This window comes from Oncorhynchus keta, chromosome 7 (genome assembly GCF_023373465.1).
Source record: "Oncorhynchus keta strain PuntledgeMale-10-30-2019 chromosome 7, Oket_V2, whole genome shotgun sequence".
Classification (NCBI taxonomy): domain Eukaryota; kingdom Metazoa; phylum Chordata; class Actinopteri; order Salmoniformes; family Salmonidae; genus Oncorhynchus; species Oncorhynchus keta.
Window position 1 is genome coordinate 37,358,253 of NC_068427.1, and position 18,048 is coordinate 37,376,300.

Here is an 18,048-nt window from a genome sequence, read left to right on the forward strand (position 1 = left end):
AATCCATGTACACAAACAAGAAGTGTGCTGTTAAAATTGGCAAAAACACCCATTTCTTTCCACAGGGCCGTGGGGTGAGACAGGGATGCAGCTTGAGCACCACCCTCTTCAAATTATATATTAACGAATTGGTGAGGTCACTAGAACAGTCTGCAGTACCCGGCATCGCCCTACTAGAATCTGAAGTCAAATGTCTACTGTTTACTGATGATCTGGTGCTTCTGTCCCCAACCAAGAAGGGCCGACAGCAGCACCTAGATCTTCTGCACAGATTCTGTCAGAAATGGGCCCTGACAGTAAATCTCAGTAAGACAAAAATAATATTTTGAAAAAAAATGTCCAGTTGCCAGGTCCACAAATACAAATTCCATCTAGACACCCTTACCCTAGAGCACACACAAAAAACGTACCTCTGCCTAAACATCAGTGTCAGAGGTAACTTTCACAAAGCTGTGAACGATCTGAGGGACAAGGCCAGAAGGGCCTTCTACGCCATCAAAAGAAACATCAAATTTGACGCATGAATTAGGATCTGGTTAAAATGATCTAAATCAGTTATAGAACCCATATCCCTTTACAGTTGTGAGGTCTGGGGTCCGCACACCAACAAAGAATTCACAAAATTGGACAAACACCAAATTGAGACTCTGCATGCAGAATTCTGCAAAAATATCCTCTGTGTACAATGTAGAACACCAAATAATGCACGCAGAGCAGAATTAGGCCGATACCCACTAATTATCAAAATCCAGAAAAGAGCCGTTCAATTCTATAACCACCTAAAAGGAAGCGATTCCCAAACCTTCCATTACAAAGCCATCAACTACAGAAAGATTATCCTGGAGAAGAGTCCTCTAAGCAAATGGTCCTGGGGCTCTGTTCACAAACACAAACAGAGCCCCAGGACAGCAACACAATTAGACCCAATGAAATTATGAGAAAACAAAAGGATAATTCTTTCCAATGTGTCAAGTAATTAACAAAAAAACAGCGCAAACTACAATGCTATTTGGCCTGAAAAAGAGACTACACAGTGGCAGAATACGAGCGAGAGAGAGTGAGTGATTATTGTCCTCTTTCAATAAAAGTCAGAAACAAACTGTATAGGCTTCCGGTAGAACATTGTTGTCTGTGAAACATGTGGGTTGTGCATGCACATTCAGTGCATGAGATTTAACTGAGAGCCTATGCTAAAATATAACTTTCCACTTTCCTGCATGTCCTGATCCAACGTTAGCTGTCATACTGATGTTCCTGCATGGACAATCTCTCTGTCTCCTGACTACTAACTGTCTCCTGACTGCTACTGAGTCTGTGTGTACTGAATACCAACTGTGACTGCTACTGAGTCTGTGTGTACTGAAAACCAACTGTGACTGCTACTGAGTCTGTGTGTACTGAATACCAACTGTGACTGCTACTGAGTCTGTGTGTGCTGAATACCAACTGTGACTGCTACTGAGTCTGTGTGTACTGAATACCAACTCTGACTGCTACTGAGTCTGTGTGTACTGAATACCAACTGTGACTGCTACTGAGTCTGTGTGTACTGAATACCAACTGTGACTGCTACTGAGTCTGTGTGTACTGAATACCAACTGTGACTGCTACTGAGTCTGTGTGTACTGAATACCAACTGTGACTGCTACTGAGTCTGTGTGTACTGAATACCAACAGTGACTGCTACTGAGTCTGTGTGTACTGAATACCAACTGTGACTGCTACTGAGTCTGTGTGTACTGAATACCAACTGTGACTGCTACTGAGTCTGTGTGTACTGAATACCAACTGTGACTGCTACTGAGTCTGTGTGTACTGAATACCAACTGTGACTGCTACTGAGTCTGTGTGTACTGAATACCAACTGTGACTGCTACTGAGTCTGTGTGTACTGAATACCAACTGCGACTGCTACTGAGTCTGTGTGTACTGAATACCAACTGTGACTGCTACTGCGTCTGTGTGTACTGAATACCAACTGTGACTGCTACTGAGTCTGTGTGTACTGAATACCAACTGTGACTGCCACTGAGGCTGTGTGTACTGAATACTAACTGTGACTGCTACTGAGTCTGTGTGTACTGAATACCAACTGTGACTGCTACTGAGTCTGTGTGTACTGAATACCAACTGTGACTGCTACTGAGGCTGTGTGTACTGAATACCAACTGTGACTGCTACTGAGTCTGTGTGTACTGAATACTAACTGTGACTGCTACTGAGTCTGTGTGTACTGAATACCAACTGTGACTGCTACTGAGTCTGTGTGTACTGAATACCAACTGCGACTGCTACTGAGGCTGGCAGATATGAGGTGGTAGGATAAAGGACAGTGTTTCCCTGGTGTGCCCTTGAAGCCCTGTGTGATTTTTCCACCATACTTTTAAATAGGCCTGGCTACCGAGGCTTCCCCACTGTGTTTTAAATAGGCCTGGCTATCGAGGCTTCTCCACTGTGTTTTAAATAGGCCTGGCTACCGAGGCTTCCCCACTGTGTTTGAAATAGGCCTGGCTACCGAGGCTTCTCCACTGTGTTTTAAATAGGCCTGGCTACCGAGGCTTCCCCACTGTGTTTTAAATAGGCCTGGCTACCGAGGCTTCTCCACTGTGTTTTAAATAGGCCTGGCTACCGAGGCTTCCCCACTGTGTTTTAAATAGGCCTGGCTACCGAGGCTTCCCCACTGTGTTTTAAATAGGCCTGGCTACCGAGGCTTCTCCACTGTGTTTTAAATAGGCCTGGCTACCGAGGCTTCCCCACTGTGTTTTAAATAGGCCTGGCTACCGAGGCTTCCCCACTGTGTTTTAAATAGGCCTGGCTACCGAGGCATCCCCACTGTGTTTTAAATAGGCCTGGCTACCGAGGCTTCTCCACTGTGTTTTAAATAGGCCTGGCTACCGAGGCTTCCCCACTGTGTTTTAAATAGGCCTGGCTACCGAGGCTTCCCCACTGTGTTTTAAATAGGCCTGGCTACCGAGGCTTCCCCACTGTGTTTTAAATAGGCCTGGCTACCGAGGCTTCTCCACTGTGTTTTAAATAGGCCTGGCTACCGAGGCTTCCCCACTGTGTTTTAAATAGGCCTGGCTACCGAGGCTTCCCCACTGTGTTTTAAATAGGCCTGGCTACCGAGGCTTCTCCACTGTGTTTTAAATAGGCCTGGCTACCGAGGCTTCCCCACTGTGTTTTAAATAGGCCTGGCTACCGAGGCTTCCCCACTGTGTTTTAAATAGGCCTGGCTACCGAGGCTTCTCCACTGTGTTTTAAATAGGCCTGGCTACCGAGGATTCCCCACTGTGTTTTATATAGGCCTGGCTACCGAGGCTTCTCCACTGTGTTTTAAATAGGCCTGGCTACCGAGGCTTCCCCACTGTGTTTTAAATAGGCCTGGCTACCGAGGCTTCTCCACTGTGTTTTAAATAGGCCTGGCTACCGAGGCTTCCCCACTGTGTTTTAAATAGGCCTGGCTACCGAGGCTTCCCCACTGTGTTTTAAAAAGGCCTGGCTACCGAGGCTTCTCCACTGTGTTTTAAATAGGCCTGGCTACCGAGGCTTCTCCGCCTGGCTACCGAGGCTTCCCCACTGTGTTTTAAATAGGCCTGGCTACCGAGGCTTCCCCACTGTGTTTTAAATAGTCCTGGCTACCGAGGCTTCCCCACTGTGTTTTAAATAGGCCTGGCTACCGAGGCTTCCCCACTGTGTTTTAAATAGGCCTGGCTACCGAGGCTTCTCCACTGTGTTTTAAATAGGCCTGGCTACCGAGGCTTCCCCACTGTGTTTTAAATAGGCCTGGCTACCGAGGCTTCCCACTGTGTTTTAAATAGGCCTGGCTACCGAGGCTTCTCCACTGTGTTTTAAATAGGCCTGGCTACCGAGGCTTCCCCACTGTGTTTTAAATAGGCCTGGCTACCGAGGATTCCCCACTGTGTTTTATATAGGCCTGGCTACCGAGGCTTCTCCACTGTGTTTTAAATAGGCCTGGCTACCGAGGCTTCCCCACTGTGTTTTAAATAGGCCTGGCTACCGAGGCTTCTCCACTGTGTTTTAAATAGGCCTGGCTACCGAGGCTTCCCCACTGTGTTTTAAATAGGCCTGGCTACCGAGGCTTCCCCACTGTGTTTTAAATAGGCCTGGCTACCGAGGCTTCTCCACTGTGTTTTAAATAGGCCTGGCTACCGAGGCTTCCCCACTGTGTTTTAAATAGGCCTGGCTACCGAGGATTCCCCACTGTGTTTTATATAGGCCTGGCTACCGAGGCTTCTCCACTGTGTTTTAAATAGGCCTGGCTACCGAGGCTTCCCCACTGTGTTTTAAATAGGCCTGGCTACCGAGGCTTCTCCACTGTGTTTTAAATAGGCCTGGCTACCGAGGCTTCCCCACTGTGTTTTAAATAGGCCTGGCTACCGAGGCTTCCGCTCCCGCTCTGCTCTCACATCTTCTCAATCCCACCTTGTTTAGTGTTCACTGATGTACCCGACGAAGATGAGTGCGTGTGCATCTGTGTGTGTATGCGTGCGTGTGTATTACTGTCGGTGACATGTGATGGAGAAAGTGGGTTAAGAAATAGCATGCTGATTCATCATATGCATGAGCTCCTCCACACACACACACAAAACAATCTCTCATACAGTAAGTTGCCCTTCATGCGCCTCAGCACATGTTATTGCACAGCGAGCTGACAAAGCATGGATGCAGCTTTACTTTGGCCCAAAAAAACAGGCTGACTTTGAGGGATTGTTGTCCCCACATCCAGCAGGCAGAGAGAGTTGATTAAAAGCATTAATGAAATGCTTAGGGCCTGACAAACAGAGTTCACTGTAAATCATTTCCTGTGAAACGTACAGTAAGTTACTGGCAGCAATTGGCCAGTAAGCTACTGTAATTGATTTTACAGTACAGCTACTGTAATCCCATTTACGGTAATCCATTTTACAGTACTAACATTTTTCTGTAATCTAATTTACAGTAAATTCCTGGAATTACCCATGCATGGAATTACTAATTTAACAGGCACTCCTTAGCAACTTGCATTCAATCAATGTTGATAAAACAAAAGCTCAAATCACAGTCATAGCAAGTAAAACGTTTCTGTAACCATTAATACAAATGTTGTTGTAGTTAAGGACACATTGGTCTCCAAGTAATTACAATTACAACAACATATCTTATGATACAGTGCCTTCTGAAAGTATTCAGACCCTTTTACATTTTCCACATTTTGTAATGTTACAGCCTTATTCTAAAATGGATTTTAAAAAAATCTAAATCCTCATCAATGCAATACCCAATAATGACAAATCGAAAACATGTTTTTAAAATGTTTGCACATTTATTCAAATTAAAAACAGAAATACCTTATTTACATAATATAGAAATACCTTATTTACATATTCAGACCCTTTGCTATGAGACTCGAAATTGAGCTGGTGCATCCATTTTCCATTGATCATCCTTGAGATGTTTCCACAACTTCATTGGAGTCCACCTGTGGTAAATTCAATTGACTGGACATGATTTGGAAAGGCACACACCTGTCTATATAAGGTCCCACAGTTGACAGTGCATGTCATAGCAAAAACCAAGCCATGAGGTCGAAGGAATTGTCAGTAGAGCTCGGAGACAGGATTGTGTTGAGGCACTGATCGGGGGAAGGGTACCTAAACATTTCTCTATGTAGTACTGTGTGCCTCCCATAGATTGTTCTGGACTTGGGGACTGTGAAGAGACCTTGTGGCATGTCTTGTGGGGTTTGCATAGGTGTCGGAGCTGTGTGCCAGAAGTTCAAACAGACAGTCAGTCTCTCCTCCCCTTTGACCCAGGAGAGATTGACATGCATTTTATCAGGGTTTGGTAGGTTACTTTCTAAATTGTAATCCGTTACAGATACTAGTTACCTGTCAAAAACTGTAATCAGTAACGTAACTTTTGGATTACTCAAACTCAGTAACGTAATCTAATAACATTCAGTTACTTTGAGATTACGTTCCCCTTAAGAGGCATTAGAAGAAGGCAAAAGATCGATGTGGATGATGGCAGACGGAAGGGAGGGTGATGCCGCTTTTCCTACAGATGCTGTTATTTTATCTTTAACAGGTGTACGCCGACCCCAGCTAAATAACTCATGCAAAGATTTAAAGCGCAATTATGTGTTTTATCTCCAGTACATTGTCACGATTATCAGTTACGTAGCTGCTCTACTGATAATCTCAGTGCGTCCTTGTTGGGATGACACAATCAATCTACTGCCGGAGAATATCAACACCAAACACATTGGTTCACCGTTACACAGGAGCGGACAGTACACAGCATACCATAATGTTCTGAATAATGGCCAAGTCTACCTCGCTCCCTATTCCACTGAACTGTTTATGAGTAACAAACACAAGTCCAACATTTATCGGAAACTGTTAAACTACCAATCCACTATCCAATTTGACTCTCCAAACCTATCCAAGTCGCTATACGCGATCCCTGACTCTGCCCCTAATCAAAACGGCCCAAACCCAGCTGTCAGAAAACACCGAAGATGTAACTTTTTTTCAATGTGTCATTCATTCTCAAGTCATCTGGGACCCATGAGCTAAGCCCAAGGGACTACTAGGGGGGCACTATAACATTCGTAGTGTCATTCCAAAAAGTGATCAAATTCAACATCTTCTCACAGGCTCCAACCTTGACTTCCTCTGCCTTTCAGAGACATGGCTCCATAAAAACTCTCCATATGCTGCTTTGATTGTGCCTGGCTACAATGTTTTCAGGAGAGACAGGATCGAAGGAAGAGGAGGGGGTGTGATGATTTACATTAAAGAACATATCCGATGTAAACAAATTGTGTGGTCATGTGATAATGAACTAGACTGTATTGGCCTAAACATTACACTGTTTCTCCAAATGTCTCTCAACATTATTGGAATGTATAGACCACTTTCCACCAAAAGTGTGTTGTTTGAAAAGTGTAATAACATGCTTAGGGAATGTCATTTTGGGAAAGAGGTCATGTTAATGGGAGATTTTAACATTAATTATGAAGACAGGTCTTGTAGGAAAACTCTCAAGTGGCTCTCTAATACATTTGACCTTACATAGCTAGTTAAAGGGCCTACCAGGGTGACTTGTTGCTCTAAAACACAGATTGATCTGGTGTTTAGTAATAAACCAGAGAGTGACTAAATCATTCAATATGGTTACTGGGCTATGTGATCATAATCTGACACTTGTAGTCAGAAAGCTTTCTAAGAACAGGTGTAACCTCTCGACTGTTAGAAAGCCTGATCAACTCAGATTACCTAAGAGTGAATTAAATTATTTTGAAAACGCAATTCAGGGAATTAACTGGAATGATCTCTTGTCCTATACAGATGTGGAAGCTGATAGGTTTTTCTATCCACAATCCAGACTACAAATAAATGGCTTCCAAAAGAAAATCAAATCCAAACCTGGCCAAAGGAGCACTCTTCCTTGGCTAAATGGAGAAATCTGGAAACTGATGAAAGAACGAGATCATGCTCTAAAAACCTCCCTGAAGTCCAAATTAGACCATGACAGATGTAGGTTGACCATGTTGACAAATAAGGTCATGAAAGAAATCAGACAGGCCAAGGCAAACTTTTTTATTAACATAATTGGTGAAGCAAAGGGAAATTCTAAATTGATCTGGGAGAATCTAAAAAAGTTAACAGGGAAAGACCTGCAAAAACACTGCAAAAAGACTAGAAATCATGGTGAATGACAATCTGACACAGGATGCAGTCGAAATAGCAATAGCCTTCAGGGTACTGACACAGAACTCCTCCACTGGTTTCTTGGGCTCAGTGTTAGTGAATGACACTCAACCTGTCTTCCTCATAAGGGAGGTTTCTGAGTCAGAGGTGAACAAGGTGATTAGCTCACGAAAGACCTCTAAAGCCATATATGTGTTTTGGCTGGACTCTACCTTTCTTAAAAACTACAGAGTCACTCACTGGCCCCATTACTAAGGTCGCCAATATATCTATTGGCCAGGGGGTGTTTCCAAGGGTCTGGAAGTCAGCCATAATAACGTCCATCTTTAAATCAAATCAAATCCAATTTTATTTGTCACATACACATGGTTAGCAGATGTGAATGCGAGTGTAGCGAAATGCTTGTGCTTCTAGTTCCGACAATGCAGTAATAGAGTAATCTAACCTAACAATTTCACAACAACTATCTTATGCGACAACTACCAAGTGTTATGGGATGAAGAATATGTACATAAAAATATATGAATGAGTGATGGTACAGAACAGCATAGGCAAGATGCAGTAGATGGTATTGAGTGCAGTATATACATATGAGATGAGTAATGTATGGTATGTAAACATATAAAAATGGCATTGTTTAAAGTGTCAGTAGATGGTATCGAGTAAAGTATATACATATGAGATGAGTAATGTAGGGTATGTAAACATTATATTAAGTAGCATTGTTTAAAGTGGCTAGTGATACATTTTTTACATCAATATTTCCATTATTAAAGTGGCTGGAGTTGAGTCAGTATGTTGGCAGCAGCCACTCAATGGTTAGTGGTGGCTGTTAAACAGTCTGATGGCCTTGAGATAGAAGCTGTTTTTCAGTCTCTCGGTCCCTGCTTTGATGCACCTGTACTGACCTCGCCTTCTAGATGATAACGGGGTGAACAGGCAGTGGCTCGGGTGGTTGTTGTCCTTGATGATCTTTATGGCCTTCCTGTGACATCGGGTGGTGTAGGTGTCCTGGAGGGCAGGTAGTTTTGCCCCGGGGATGCGTTGTGCAGACCTCACTACCCTCTGTAGAGCCTTACGGTTGTGTGCGGAGCAGTTGCCGTACCAGGCTGTGACACAGCCCGACAGGATGCTCTCGATTGTGCATCTGTAAAAGTTTGTGAGTGCTTTTGGTGACAAGACAAATTTCTTCAGCCTCCTGCAGTTGAAGAGGCGCTGCTGCGCCTTCTTCACCACGCTGTCTGTGTGGGTGGACCAATTCGGTTTTCCGTGATGTGTACGCCTGACACCACACTCCAAGGGCCCTCACCTCCTCCCTGTAGGCCATCTCGTCGTTGTTGGTAATCAAGCCTACCACTGTAGTGTCGTCTGCAAACTTGATGATTGAGTTGGAGGTGTGCATGGCCACGCAGTCGTGGGTGAACAGGGTGTACAGGAGCGGGCTCAGAACGCACCCTTGTGGGGCCCCAGTGTTGAGGATCAGCGGGATGTTCAGCGAGATGTTGTTACCTACCCTCACCACCTGGGGGCGGTCCATCAGGAAGTCCAGTATCCAGTTGCATAGGGCGGGGTGGTCTCGAGCTTGATGACGAGTTTGGAGGGTACTATGGTGTTAAATGCTGAGCTGTAGTCGATGACCAGCATTCTCACATAGGTATTCCTCTTGTCCAGATGGGTTAGGGCAGTGTGCAGTGTGGTTGTGATTGCGTCGTCTGTGGACCTATTGGTGCGGTAAGCAAATTGGAGTGGATCGAGTGTGTCGATGGTAGGGTGGCTGGAGGTGATATGGTCCTTGACTAGTCTCACAAAGCACTTCATGATGACGGAAGTGAATGCTACGGGGCGGTAGTCGTTTAGCTCAGTTACCTTAGCTTTCTTGGGAACAGGAACAATGGTGGCCCTCTTGAAGCATGTGGGAACAGCAGGTCTGCGCATGCTCTGAGGACGCAGCTGGGGATGCCGTCTGGGCCTGCAGCCTTGCGAGGGTTAACACGTTCAAATGTTTTACTCACGTTGGCTGCAGTGAAGGAGAGTCCGCAGGTTTTGGTAGCGGGCCGTGTCAGTGGCACTGTATTGTCCTCAAAGAGAGCAAAGAAGTGTTTAGTCTGTCTGGGAGCAAGACGTTCTGGTCCGCGACGGGGCTGGTTTTCTTTTTGTAATCCGTGATCGACTGTAGACCCTGCCACATGCCTCTTGTGTCTGAGCCGTTGAATTGCGACTCTACTTTGTCTCTATACTGACGCTTAGCTTGTTTGAGCGTGGGAGCTTCCTGTTTTAGTCTCTGTCTATAGGCAGGCAGCAACAAAATGGAGTTGTGGTCAGCTTTTCCAAAAGGAGGGTGGGGGAGGGCCTTATATGCGTCGCGGAAATAAGAATAACAATGAGCCAGGGTTTTACCAGCCCTGGTAGCACAATCGATATTCTGAATTTAGGGAGTCTTGTTTTCAGATTAGCCTTGTTAAAATCCCCAGCTACAATGAATGCAGTCTAAGGATATGTGGTTTCCAGTTTACATAGAGTCAAATTAAGTTCGTTCAGGGCCATCGATGTGTCTGCTTGGGGGGGGGGATATATACGGCTGTGATTATAATCGAAGATAATTATTTTTGGTAGATAATGCGGTCGACATTGGATTGTGAGGAATTCTAAGTCAGGTGAATATAAGGACTTCAGTTCCTGTATGTTATTATGATGACACCACATCTGGTTAATCATAAGGCATACCCCCCACCCCTCTTCTTACCAGAAAGATGCTTGTTTCTGTCGGCGCGATGTGTGAAGAAACCAGCTGGCTGTACCGACCCCGATAGCCTGTCTCGAGTGAGCCATGTTTCCGTGAAGAAAAGAACATTACAGTCTCTTATGTCTCTCTGGAATGCTATCCTTGCTCTGATTTCATCAACCTTGTTGTCAAGAGACTGGACATTGGCGAGTATTATGCTCGGGAGCGGTGCGTGATCTGCCTGTTTCCGGAGCCTGACCAGAAGAACACTTCGTCTGCCCCTTTTACGGCGTCGTTGTTTTGATTCGCCGGCTGGGATCCGATCCATTGTGCTGGGTGGTGGGCAAAACAGAGGATCCACTTTGGGAGAGTCATATTCCTGGTCGTAATGATGGTGAGTTGACGTGGCTCTTATATCCAGTAGTTCCTCCCGACTGTATGTAATAAAACCTAAGATTACCTGGGGTGCCAATGTAAGAAATAAAGGTTAAAAAAAATAAACACTACATAGTTTCCTAGGAACGCGAAGTGAGGTGGCCATCTCTGTCGGCGCCGGAAGTAGAATCGGGTGACCCTGCTGACGTTAGTAACTACAGGCCTATTAGTATACTACATGTGGTGTCGAAGGAAAAGTGTGTAGCAGAACAACTGATTGCCCACCTCAACAACAGCTCCTTCACATTACACTCCATACAGTTTGGCTTCAAAGCAAAACACTCCAAAGAAATGGCCAACTGCTTTGTTATGGAAAATGTGAGGTGCAAGATGGACAAAGGGGGCATTGTTGGGGCTGTGTTTCTGGACCTAAGGAAGACTTTTGATACTGTTAACCACAAGGTTCTCATCACAATATTGTCAAAGTTAAACTTTTCCCCGATGCCTTGAGATGGATGAAATCATATCTTGAAGGCAGAAGAACTCAGTGTGTCAGAGTGAGTAATGCGCTGTCGCCCACTCTTAGCTATGATGTGGGCGTGCCCCAAGGGTCAATACCGGGGCCCCTCCTCTAAAACAAAAATCCAGGAAATCACATTGCATAATTTTAAAGTAATTCATTTGCATTTTATTGCATGACATACGTATTTGATACATCAGAAAAGCAGAACTTAATATTTGGTACAGAAACCTTTGTTTGCAATTACATAGATCGTACATTTCCTGTAGTTCTTGACCCGGTTTGCACACACTGCAGCAGGGATTTTGGCCCACTCCTCCATACAAACCTCCAGATCCTTCAAGTTTCAGGGCTGTCGCTGGGCAATACGGACTTTCAGCTCCCTCCAAAGATGTTCTATTGGGTTCAGGTCTGGAGACTGGCTAGGCCACTCCAGGACCTTGAGATGCTTCTTACGGAGCCACTCCTTAGTTGCCCTGGCTGTGTGTTTCGGGTCGTTGTCGTGCTGGAAGACCCAGCCACGACCCATCTTCAATGCTCTTACCGAGGGAAGGAGGTTGTTGGCCAAGATCTCGTGATACATGGCCCCATCCATCCTCCGCTCAATACGGTGCAGTCGTCCTGTCCCCTTTGCAGAAAAGCATCCCCAAAGAATGATGTTGCCATGTGGCCATGCTTCACAGTTGGGATGGTGTTCTTGGGGTTGTACTCATCCTTCGTCTTCCTCCAAAAACGGCGAGTGGAGTTTAGACCAAAAAGCTCTATTTTTGTCTCATCAGACCACATGACCTTCTCCCATTCCTCCTCTGGATTATCCAGATGGTCATTGGCAAACTTCAGACGGGCCTGGACATGCGCTGGCTTGAGCAGGGTGACCTTGCGTGTGCTGCAGGATTTTAATCCATGACGGTGTAGGGTGTTACTAATGGTTTTCATTGAGACTGTGGTCCCAGCTCTCTTCGGGTCATTGACCAGGTCCTGCCGTGTAGTTCTGGGCTGATCTCTCACCTTCCTCATGATCATTGATGCCCCACGAGGTGAGATCTAGCATGGAGCCCCAGACCGAGGGTGATTGACCGTCATCTTGAACTTCCTCCATTTTCTAATAATTGCGCCAACAGTTGTTGCCTTCTCACCAAGCTGCTTGCCTATTGTCCTATATAGGCTTCCATTAAAGAACACCCTCTGTGTTATGTTAGACAGATAACTCTTTATCCACATTATAGCACTACACATGTCGTTAGTAAAGGTTGAAAAAAGTAAAGGATCTAGACAGCTGCCCTGGGGAATTCCTGATTCTACCTGGATTATGTTTGAGAGGCTTCTATTAAAGAACACCCGCTGTGTTCTGTTAGACAGGTAACTCTTTACCCACAATATAGCAGGGGGTGTAAAGTCATAACACATACGTTTTTCCACCAGCAGACTATGATCAATAATGTCAAAAGCCACAATGAAGTCTAACAAAACAACCCCCACAATATTTTTATCATCAATTTCTCTCAGCCAATCATCAGTCAATTGTACAAGTGCTGTGCTTGTTGAATGTCCTTTCCTATAAGCGTGCTGAAAGTTGGTTGTCAATTTGTTTACTATAAAAATAGCATTGTATCTGGTCAAACACATTTTTTCCCTTAAGTTTACTAAGGGTTGGTAACAGGCTGATTGGTCAGCTATTTTTTTTACTAGGCAGGTCAGTTAAGAACACATTCTTGTTTACAATGACGGCCTAGAAACAGTGGGTTAACTGCCTTGTTCAGGGGTAGAACGCCAGATTTTTACCTTGTCAGCTCAGGGATTTGATCTTGCAACCTTTCAGTTACTAGTCTAACACTCTTACCACTAGGCTACTTGCCACCACTTTATTTGGCCCAGTAAAGGTGGCTTTACTATTCTTAGGTAGCAGAATTACCTTTGCTTCCCTCCAGACCTGTGGGAACACACTTTCTAGTGGGCTTGAATTGAAAATATGGAAAATAGGAGGAGTAATATCATCTGCTATTATCCTCAGTAATTTTTCATCCAGATTGTCAGACCCCGGTGTCTTGATATGGTTGATATACAATAATTTTTTTACCTCTTCCACACTCACTTTACAGAATTCAAAAAAAGTACAATGCTTGTCTTTCATAATTTGGTCAGATATAGTTCGATGTGTAGTGTCACCATTTGTTGCCTCACATGCTGACCAAACCGCACGCATGCGTGTGTCGAAGTTGATTTTATTCACCCACACCAGAAGCGAGCAGGACACGCAGGTTGAAATATCAAAACAAGCTATGAACCAACAGGTCAAAAAACATTAAACACTTATAGTAATTTAGCAAGCTAGCTTGCTGTTGCTAGCTAATTTGTCCTGGTATATAAACATTGGGTTGTTTTATCTGAAATGCACAAGGTCCTCTACTCTGACAATTAATCCACAGCTAAAACGGTAAAACAAATTTGTTTCTCGTCATCTCTCCTCCTTCCTTCAGCTTCTTTTTCTTCTTTGGACTTTATATTGTGGTTGGCAACCAAGTTTACAGCATTACTACAACCAACCTGAGTGTGGACCTAAGTTTATCTTTCAATCCCACACATGGGTTTATGCTCCTAAACACCAATGAGGAGATGGGAGAGGCTGGACTTGCAGCGTGTTGAACGTCACAAATAGAACCAATTTATATTTTAGTGCCTGGCCACGCAGACGCTCGCTGACGTGTGCGAGAAGTGTGGGTGCAATGATTGAGTAACATGTATGCATACATTTATTTTGCGACGCGAGCGATGTGGTCATTAAAGTAGTTGTCAATATCAGTCGATTTTGTGATGAATGAGCCATCCGATTCAATGAATGATGGAGCTGAGTTTGCCTTTTCCCCAAAAATGTCATTTATGGTGCTCAAAAGCTTTTTACTATTATTCCTTATGTAATTTGTCTTTGTTTCAGAGAGTAGTTTCTTCTTCTTTTTATTCAGTTTAGTCACATGATTTCTCAATTTGCAATATGTTTGTCAATCAGTTGTGTAGCCAGACTTATTTGCTATTCCTTTTGCCTCATCCTTCTCAACCATACAATTTTTCAATTCCTCATCAATCCATGGAGATTTAACAGTTTGTACAGTCATTTTCTTAATGGGTGCGTGCTTATTAGTAACTGGAATAAGCAATTTCAAAAGGGTGTCAAGTGCAGTGTCTGTTTGCTTTTCATTACACACCACCGACCAACAAATATTCTTTACATCAACAACTATAACACAAAATCACTACAAAACTTCAGTCTTCTTCACCTGCAAGATCGTCTGAGTCCAACCATCCTGACAGCTAATGAACCCGAGGAGAATTATGTCTGTAATGAGTCCCTTTTGTGGGGAACAAGTCATTCTGATTGGCTGGGCCTAGCTCGGCCTTTGCCCTTCCATGCCCACATATGGCTTCGCCCTTGCCCAGTCATGTGAAATCCATAGATCAGGGTCTAATGAATTTATTTAAAGTGATTGATTTCCTTATATGAACTGTAACTCAGTAAAATCTTTGAAATTGTTGCATGTTGCGTTTATATCTTTGTTCAGTATACATTTAATTGTTAGAGAACTACTACCTCATATCACTTAAATTGGTACAGGACTCTCAACAACAAATATAGCCACTTCCAAAGCATGCCTTAAAAATGTTACTGAGGCAGTGATTCTTTCTCCTCCCACAATATTTCTACGCAATGCACCATCATTTACAGTATGCTGCAGTAAATATATAGCAAAACAGCAGTACAGTACTTTATTGCTGAATTGTATTGAAAATAAAATCAGCAACTACTAATAGTGAATATTTAACTATGTATTACAGCATACCAACTGATATTTGGCGTTTTATATAATATTCACTTTAAGCCTTAACAAAAGCTTAACTACTACATATGACTTACATTGGTACTGCACTCTCACTAACGTACAATAAATATAGACTCTTACAAGACACATCTGAAAATATGTTAATAAGTAAGAAACAACAATACCATGCATCCACTAGTGTTGAAAAGGTTTTTGGTGCTCCAAACATTTTACTGGATTTGGAATAAGAGTAAATCACTGGCAGCAATTGGCTTGCAAGTTACTGTAGAATTTCAAAACAAGGTTTAAAGTATTTCTAAAAGAAAGTATATTACAATGTTATGTGGGGATACAGCATTCTCACCCACAGGTGTAACAAATATAGTCTCTTATAAGCCACACCTTAAAATATGTTCATGAGCCAGAGACTCCTTCCCCGCCTACTAACATTTTCCCACAATGCATCATAATTAAGAATGTAAAAAATATATGGTATTTTACTGTGCATTCTAAGGTGTTTTACTGTTGAAATTACAGAAAGGTCTTACGGTGTGCTGTAAAACAAATGTATGGTACTTTATTGTGCATCGTACGCTAATCTACTGTTTTCCGTTTACTCAGTATCATACTGTTGATTAATACAGTAAGTTACTGATACAATTACAAAAAAATACAATTACAACTTGCCTTCATTTCATATAGCTGAAAACCTTTAAATGCTATATTTAAACTAACTACTTTAAATATAGCATTTAAGGAAATACATATGCACACCTGTTTATAGGTTTTCGGCTATATGAAAGAAAGGCAAGTTGTTTCCAAGTAAGCAATAAACAACACTCTGTACACTTTTATGGACGTTTACAGAAACTATACCGAAACTATACTGAAACGCGGAGATGTGATAGAGAATGTGTAATAATCCCCAATTTGAGGAACTCATGTCTCAGTCATGAAGTTGCAGCTTTTCCTAACATGTACTCTCCTATACGTTTGGGTTTGTTGGCCAGTTTGGCTTTTTGTGTACTTGTACAAATTGTAAAAATGTAAGAAACTCACGTCTCAGTCTTGTAGTTGGAGCATCTCTCCAATGGAATCTTCAGAACTCTGTTGTTGAGTCCTACAAACAGTGACCTATCACTGTGAAGGATCTGCAGGTTCAGGATTGGCTCCCGCACCCCAGGGGGGAGGAGCTGGATCTCCTCCAGGTAACACCCCTGAAGGCTCTTATTGGTGGTGGCCAGGGCCTTCAGGATGGTGCCGTATTCTGATTGGAGGAGAGAGGAGGAAGAGGACGATGAGAATTTGTTGGATTGTACTGTATACAGTCAGGTCATGTGGTTAGGGAAAACTCAGGGTCCTATAATAGGTCAATAGAACGTCCTTTGGATAGACAGCTAGTGAAGGGTGCCGGCATTGATTGATTAATTAATTGGTTGATGATTGATTGATTATTGGGTCTAACCTATTGACCTTGACACCTGACATTTGAACTCTGTGCTGACCTGTGCCGATGTACATGACGTGGTAGAGGGTGTCGTGACCCTGTACGATGTCCACTACCAGCCTGGAGAAGCGCACATCGTCCTGCATGACCAAGGGGTCCACAGAGACGGGCTGCACTACGTCGTTCATCAGGTACAGCCGCTGGGCGTCCTGGAGGCTGCGCTCCGTCAGACCATCGTTAGGACCGCCGTCGTCATCTATGGTCCCACACTGAGGAGGGGTGGAGGAGCGGTGGGAGAGGCGGGCAGGCGGGCGGGCGGGCGGGCGGGTGGGAGGGAGGGAGGGAGGAGTGAGAGGTTTAGTGAGAGTGAGTGGGTGAGTGAGTGAGTGAGTGAGTGAGTGAGTGAGTGAGTGAGTGAGTGAGTGAGTGAGTGAGTGAGTGAGTGAGTGAGTGAGTGAGTGAGTGAGTGAGTGAGTGAGTGAGAGAGAGAGAGAGAGAGAGAGAGAGAGAGAGAGAGAGAGAGAGAGAGAGAGAGCATGAGAAAGAGGGGAAAAAGAGTGAGGGAAAGAGAAAAGACCCACATAATGAAAATGAAAAATGCCTCATGTTCACAGTCATTATTGTTTTGATTAAATGAATACTACGTCTCAGGCTGTGGTCATTCCATTCTCCTTTTGTCCTTTAGTAATCACACTTACTCACACCTACAAGATAATGACTGTTACATTGTAATGACTGTTACAATGTAATGACTGTTACAATGTAATGACTGTTGTTGGGCTAAACAACATCTCTGGATCTGGCACGCTACAGCAACAATATGCTCCTTAAATGACATTATTAAATACTGGATGACATGAATTGCTGCAAAAAGCTACGGTTGCATTTCTTAAATGATGTGGGCTATGTGGTGCATGATCCCTAGTTCTTATATCAAATGCCTCCTAGATGCAGTGTCCTTTCGTCCTGGTTCTAGGGATACACAGGGTGGGCAGGATTACCCTCCAGACCAGCACTAACCTGGAAGTTGGGGATGGGGTTGGGGGTGGACAGCCAGGTAGAGCGGGGGTTCTCCTGGGAACGGAAGGGCCCGTTGAAGGCCTGGGTGATGGAGCTAAGGTTAAATGCACACACTGCAGACGCTGCTATACTGTTCCTGTAGGACAGACAGAGAAAGGAGAGATAGGAGGGAGGCAGAGGGAGAGTTTGTGTGTGTGTGTGAGAGAGAGAGAGAGAGAGAGAGAGAGAGAGAGAGAGAGAGAGAGAGAGAGAGAGAGAGAGAGAGAGAGAGAGAGAGAGAGAGAGAGAGAGAAAAGGGGGAAGAGAGAGAGAGAAAGAGAGGGGGAAGGGAGAGGGAGAGAAATGGGAATGGGGAGGAGAGAGAGGGAGAGAGAGAGAGAGAGAGAGAGAGAGAGAGAGAGAGAGAGAGAGAGAGAGAGAGAGGGGGGAGGGAGGGA

At 44.1% G+C, this 18,048-nt stretch overlaps 1 protein-coding gene across 5 annotated transcripts in view; it reads right to left on the reverse strand.

Annotated features, from left to right (window-relative positions):
* The window catches only part of LOC118385854 (semaphorin-5B-like), a 355,620-nt gene that overhangs the window by 83,400 nt on the left and 254,172 nt on the right, over window positions 1-18,048 (reverse strand). For all 5 annotated transcript variants that reach the window (XM_052522729.1, XM_052522727.1, XM_052522725.1 and 2 more), the window contains exons 10-12: window positions 17,612-17,747; window positions 16,650-16,860; window positions 16,204-16,411 (exon numbers count right to left, since the gene is read on the reverse strand). In XM_052522729.1, the coding sequence (XP_052378689.1) occupies window positions 16,204-16,411; window positions 16,650-16,860; window positions 17,612-17,747 (555 nt within the window). The remainder of the gene's footprint in view (window positions 1-16,203; window positions 16,412-16,649; window positions 16,861-17,611; window positions 17,748-18,048) is intronic.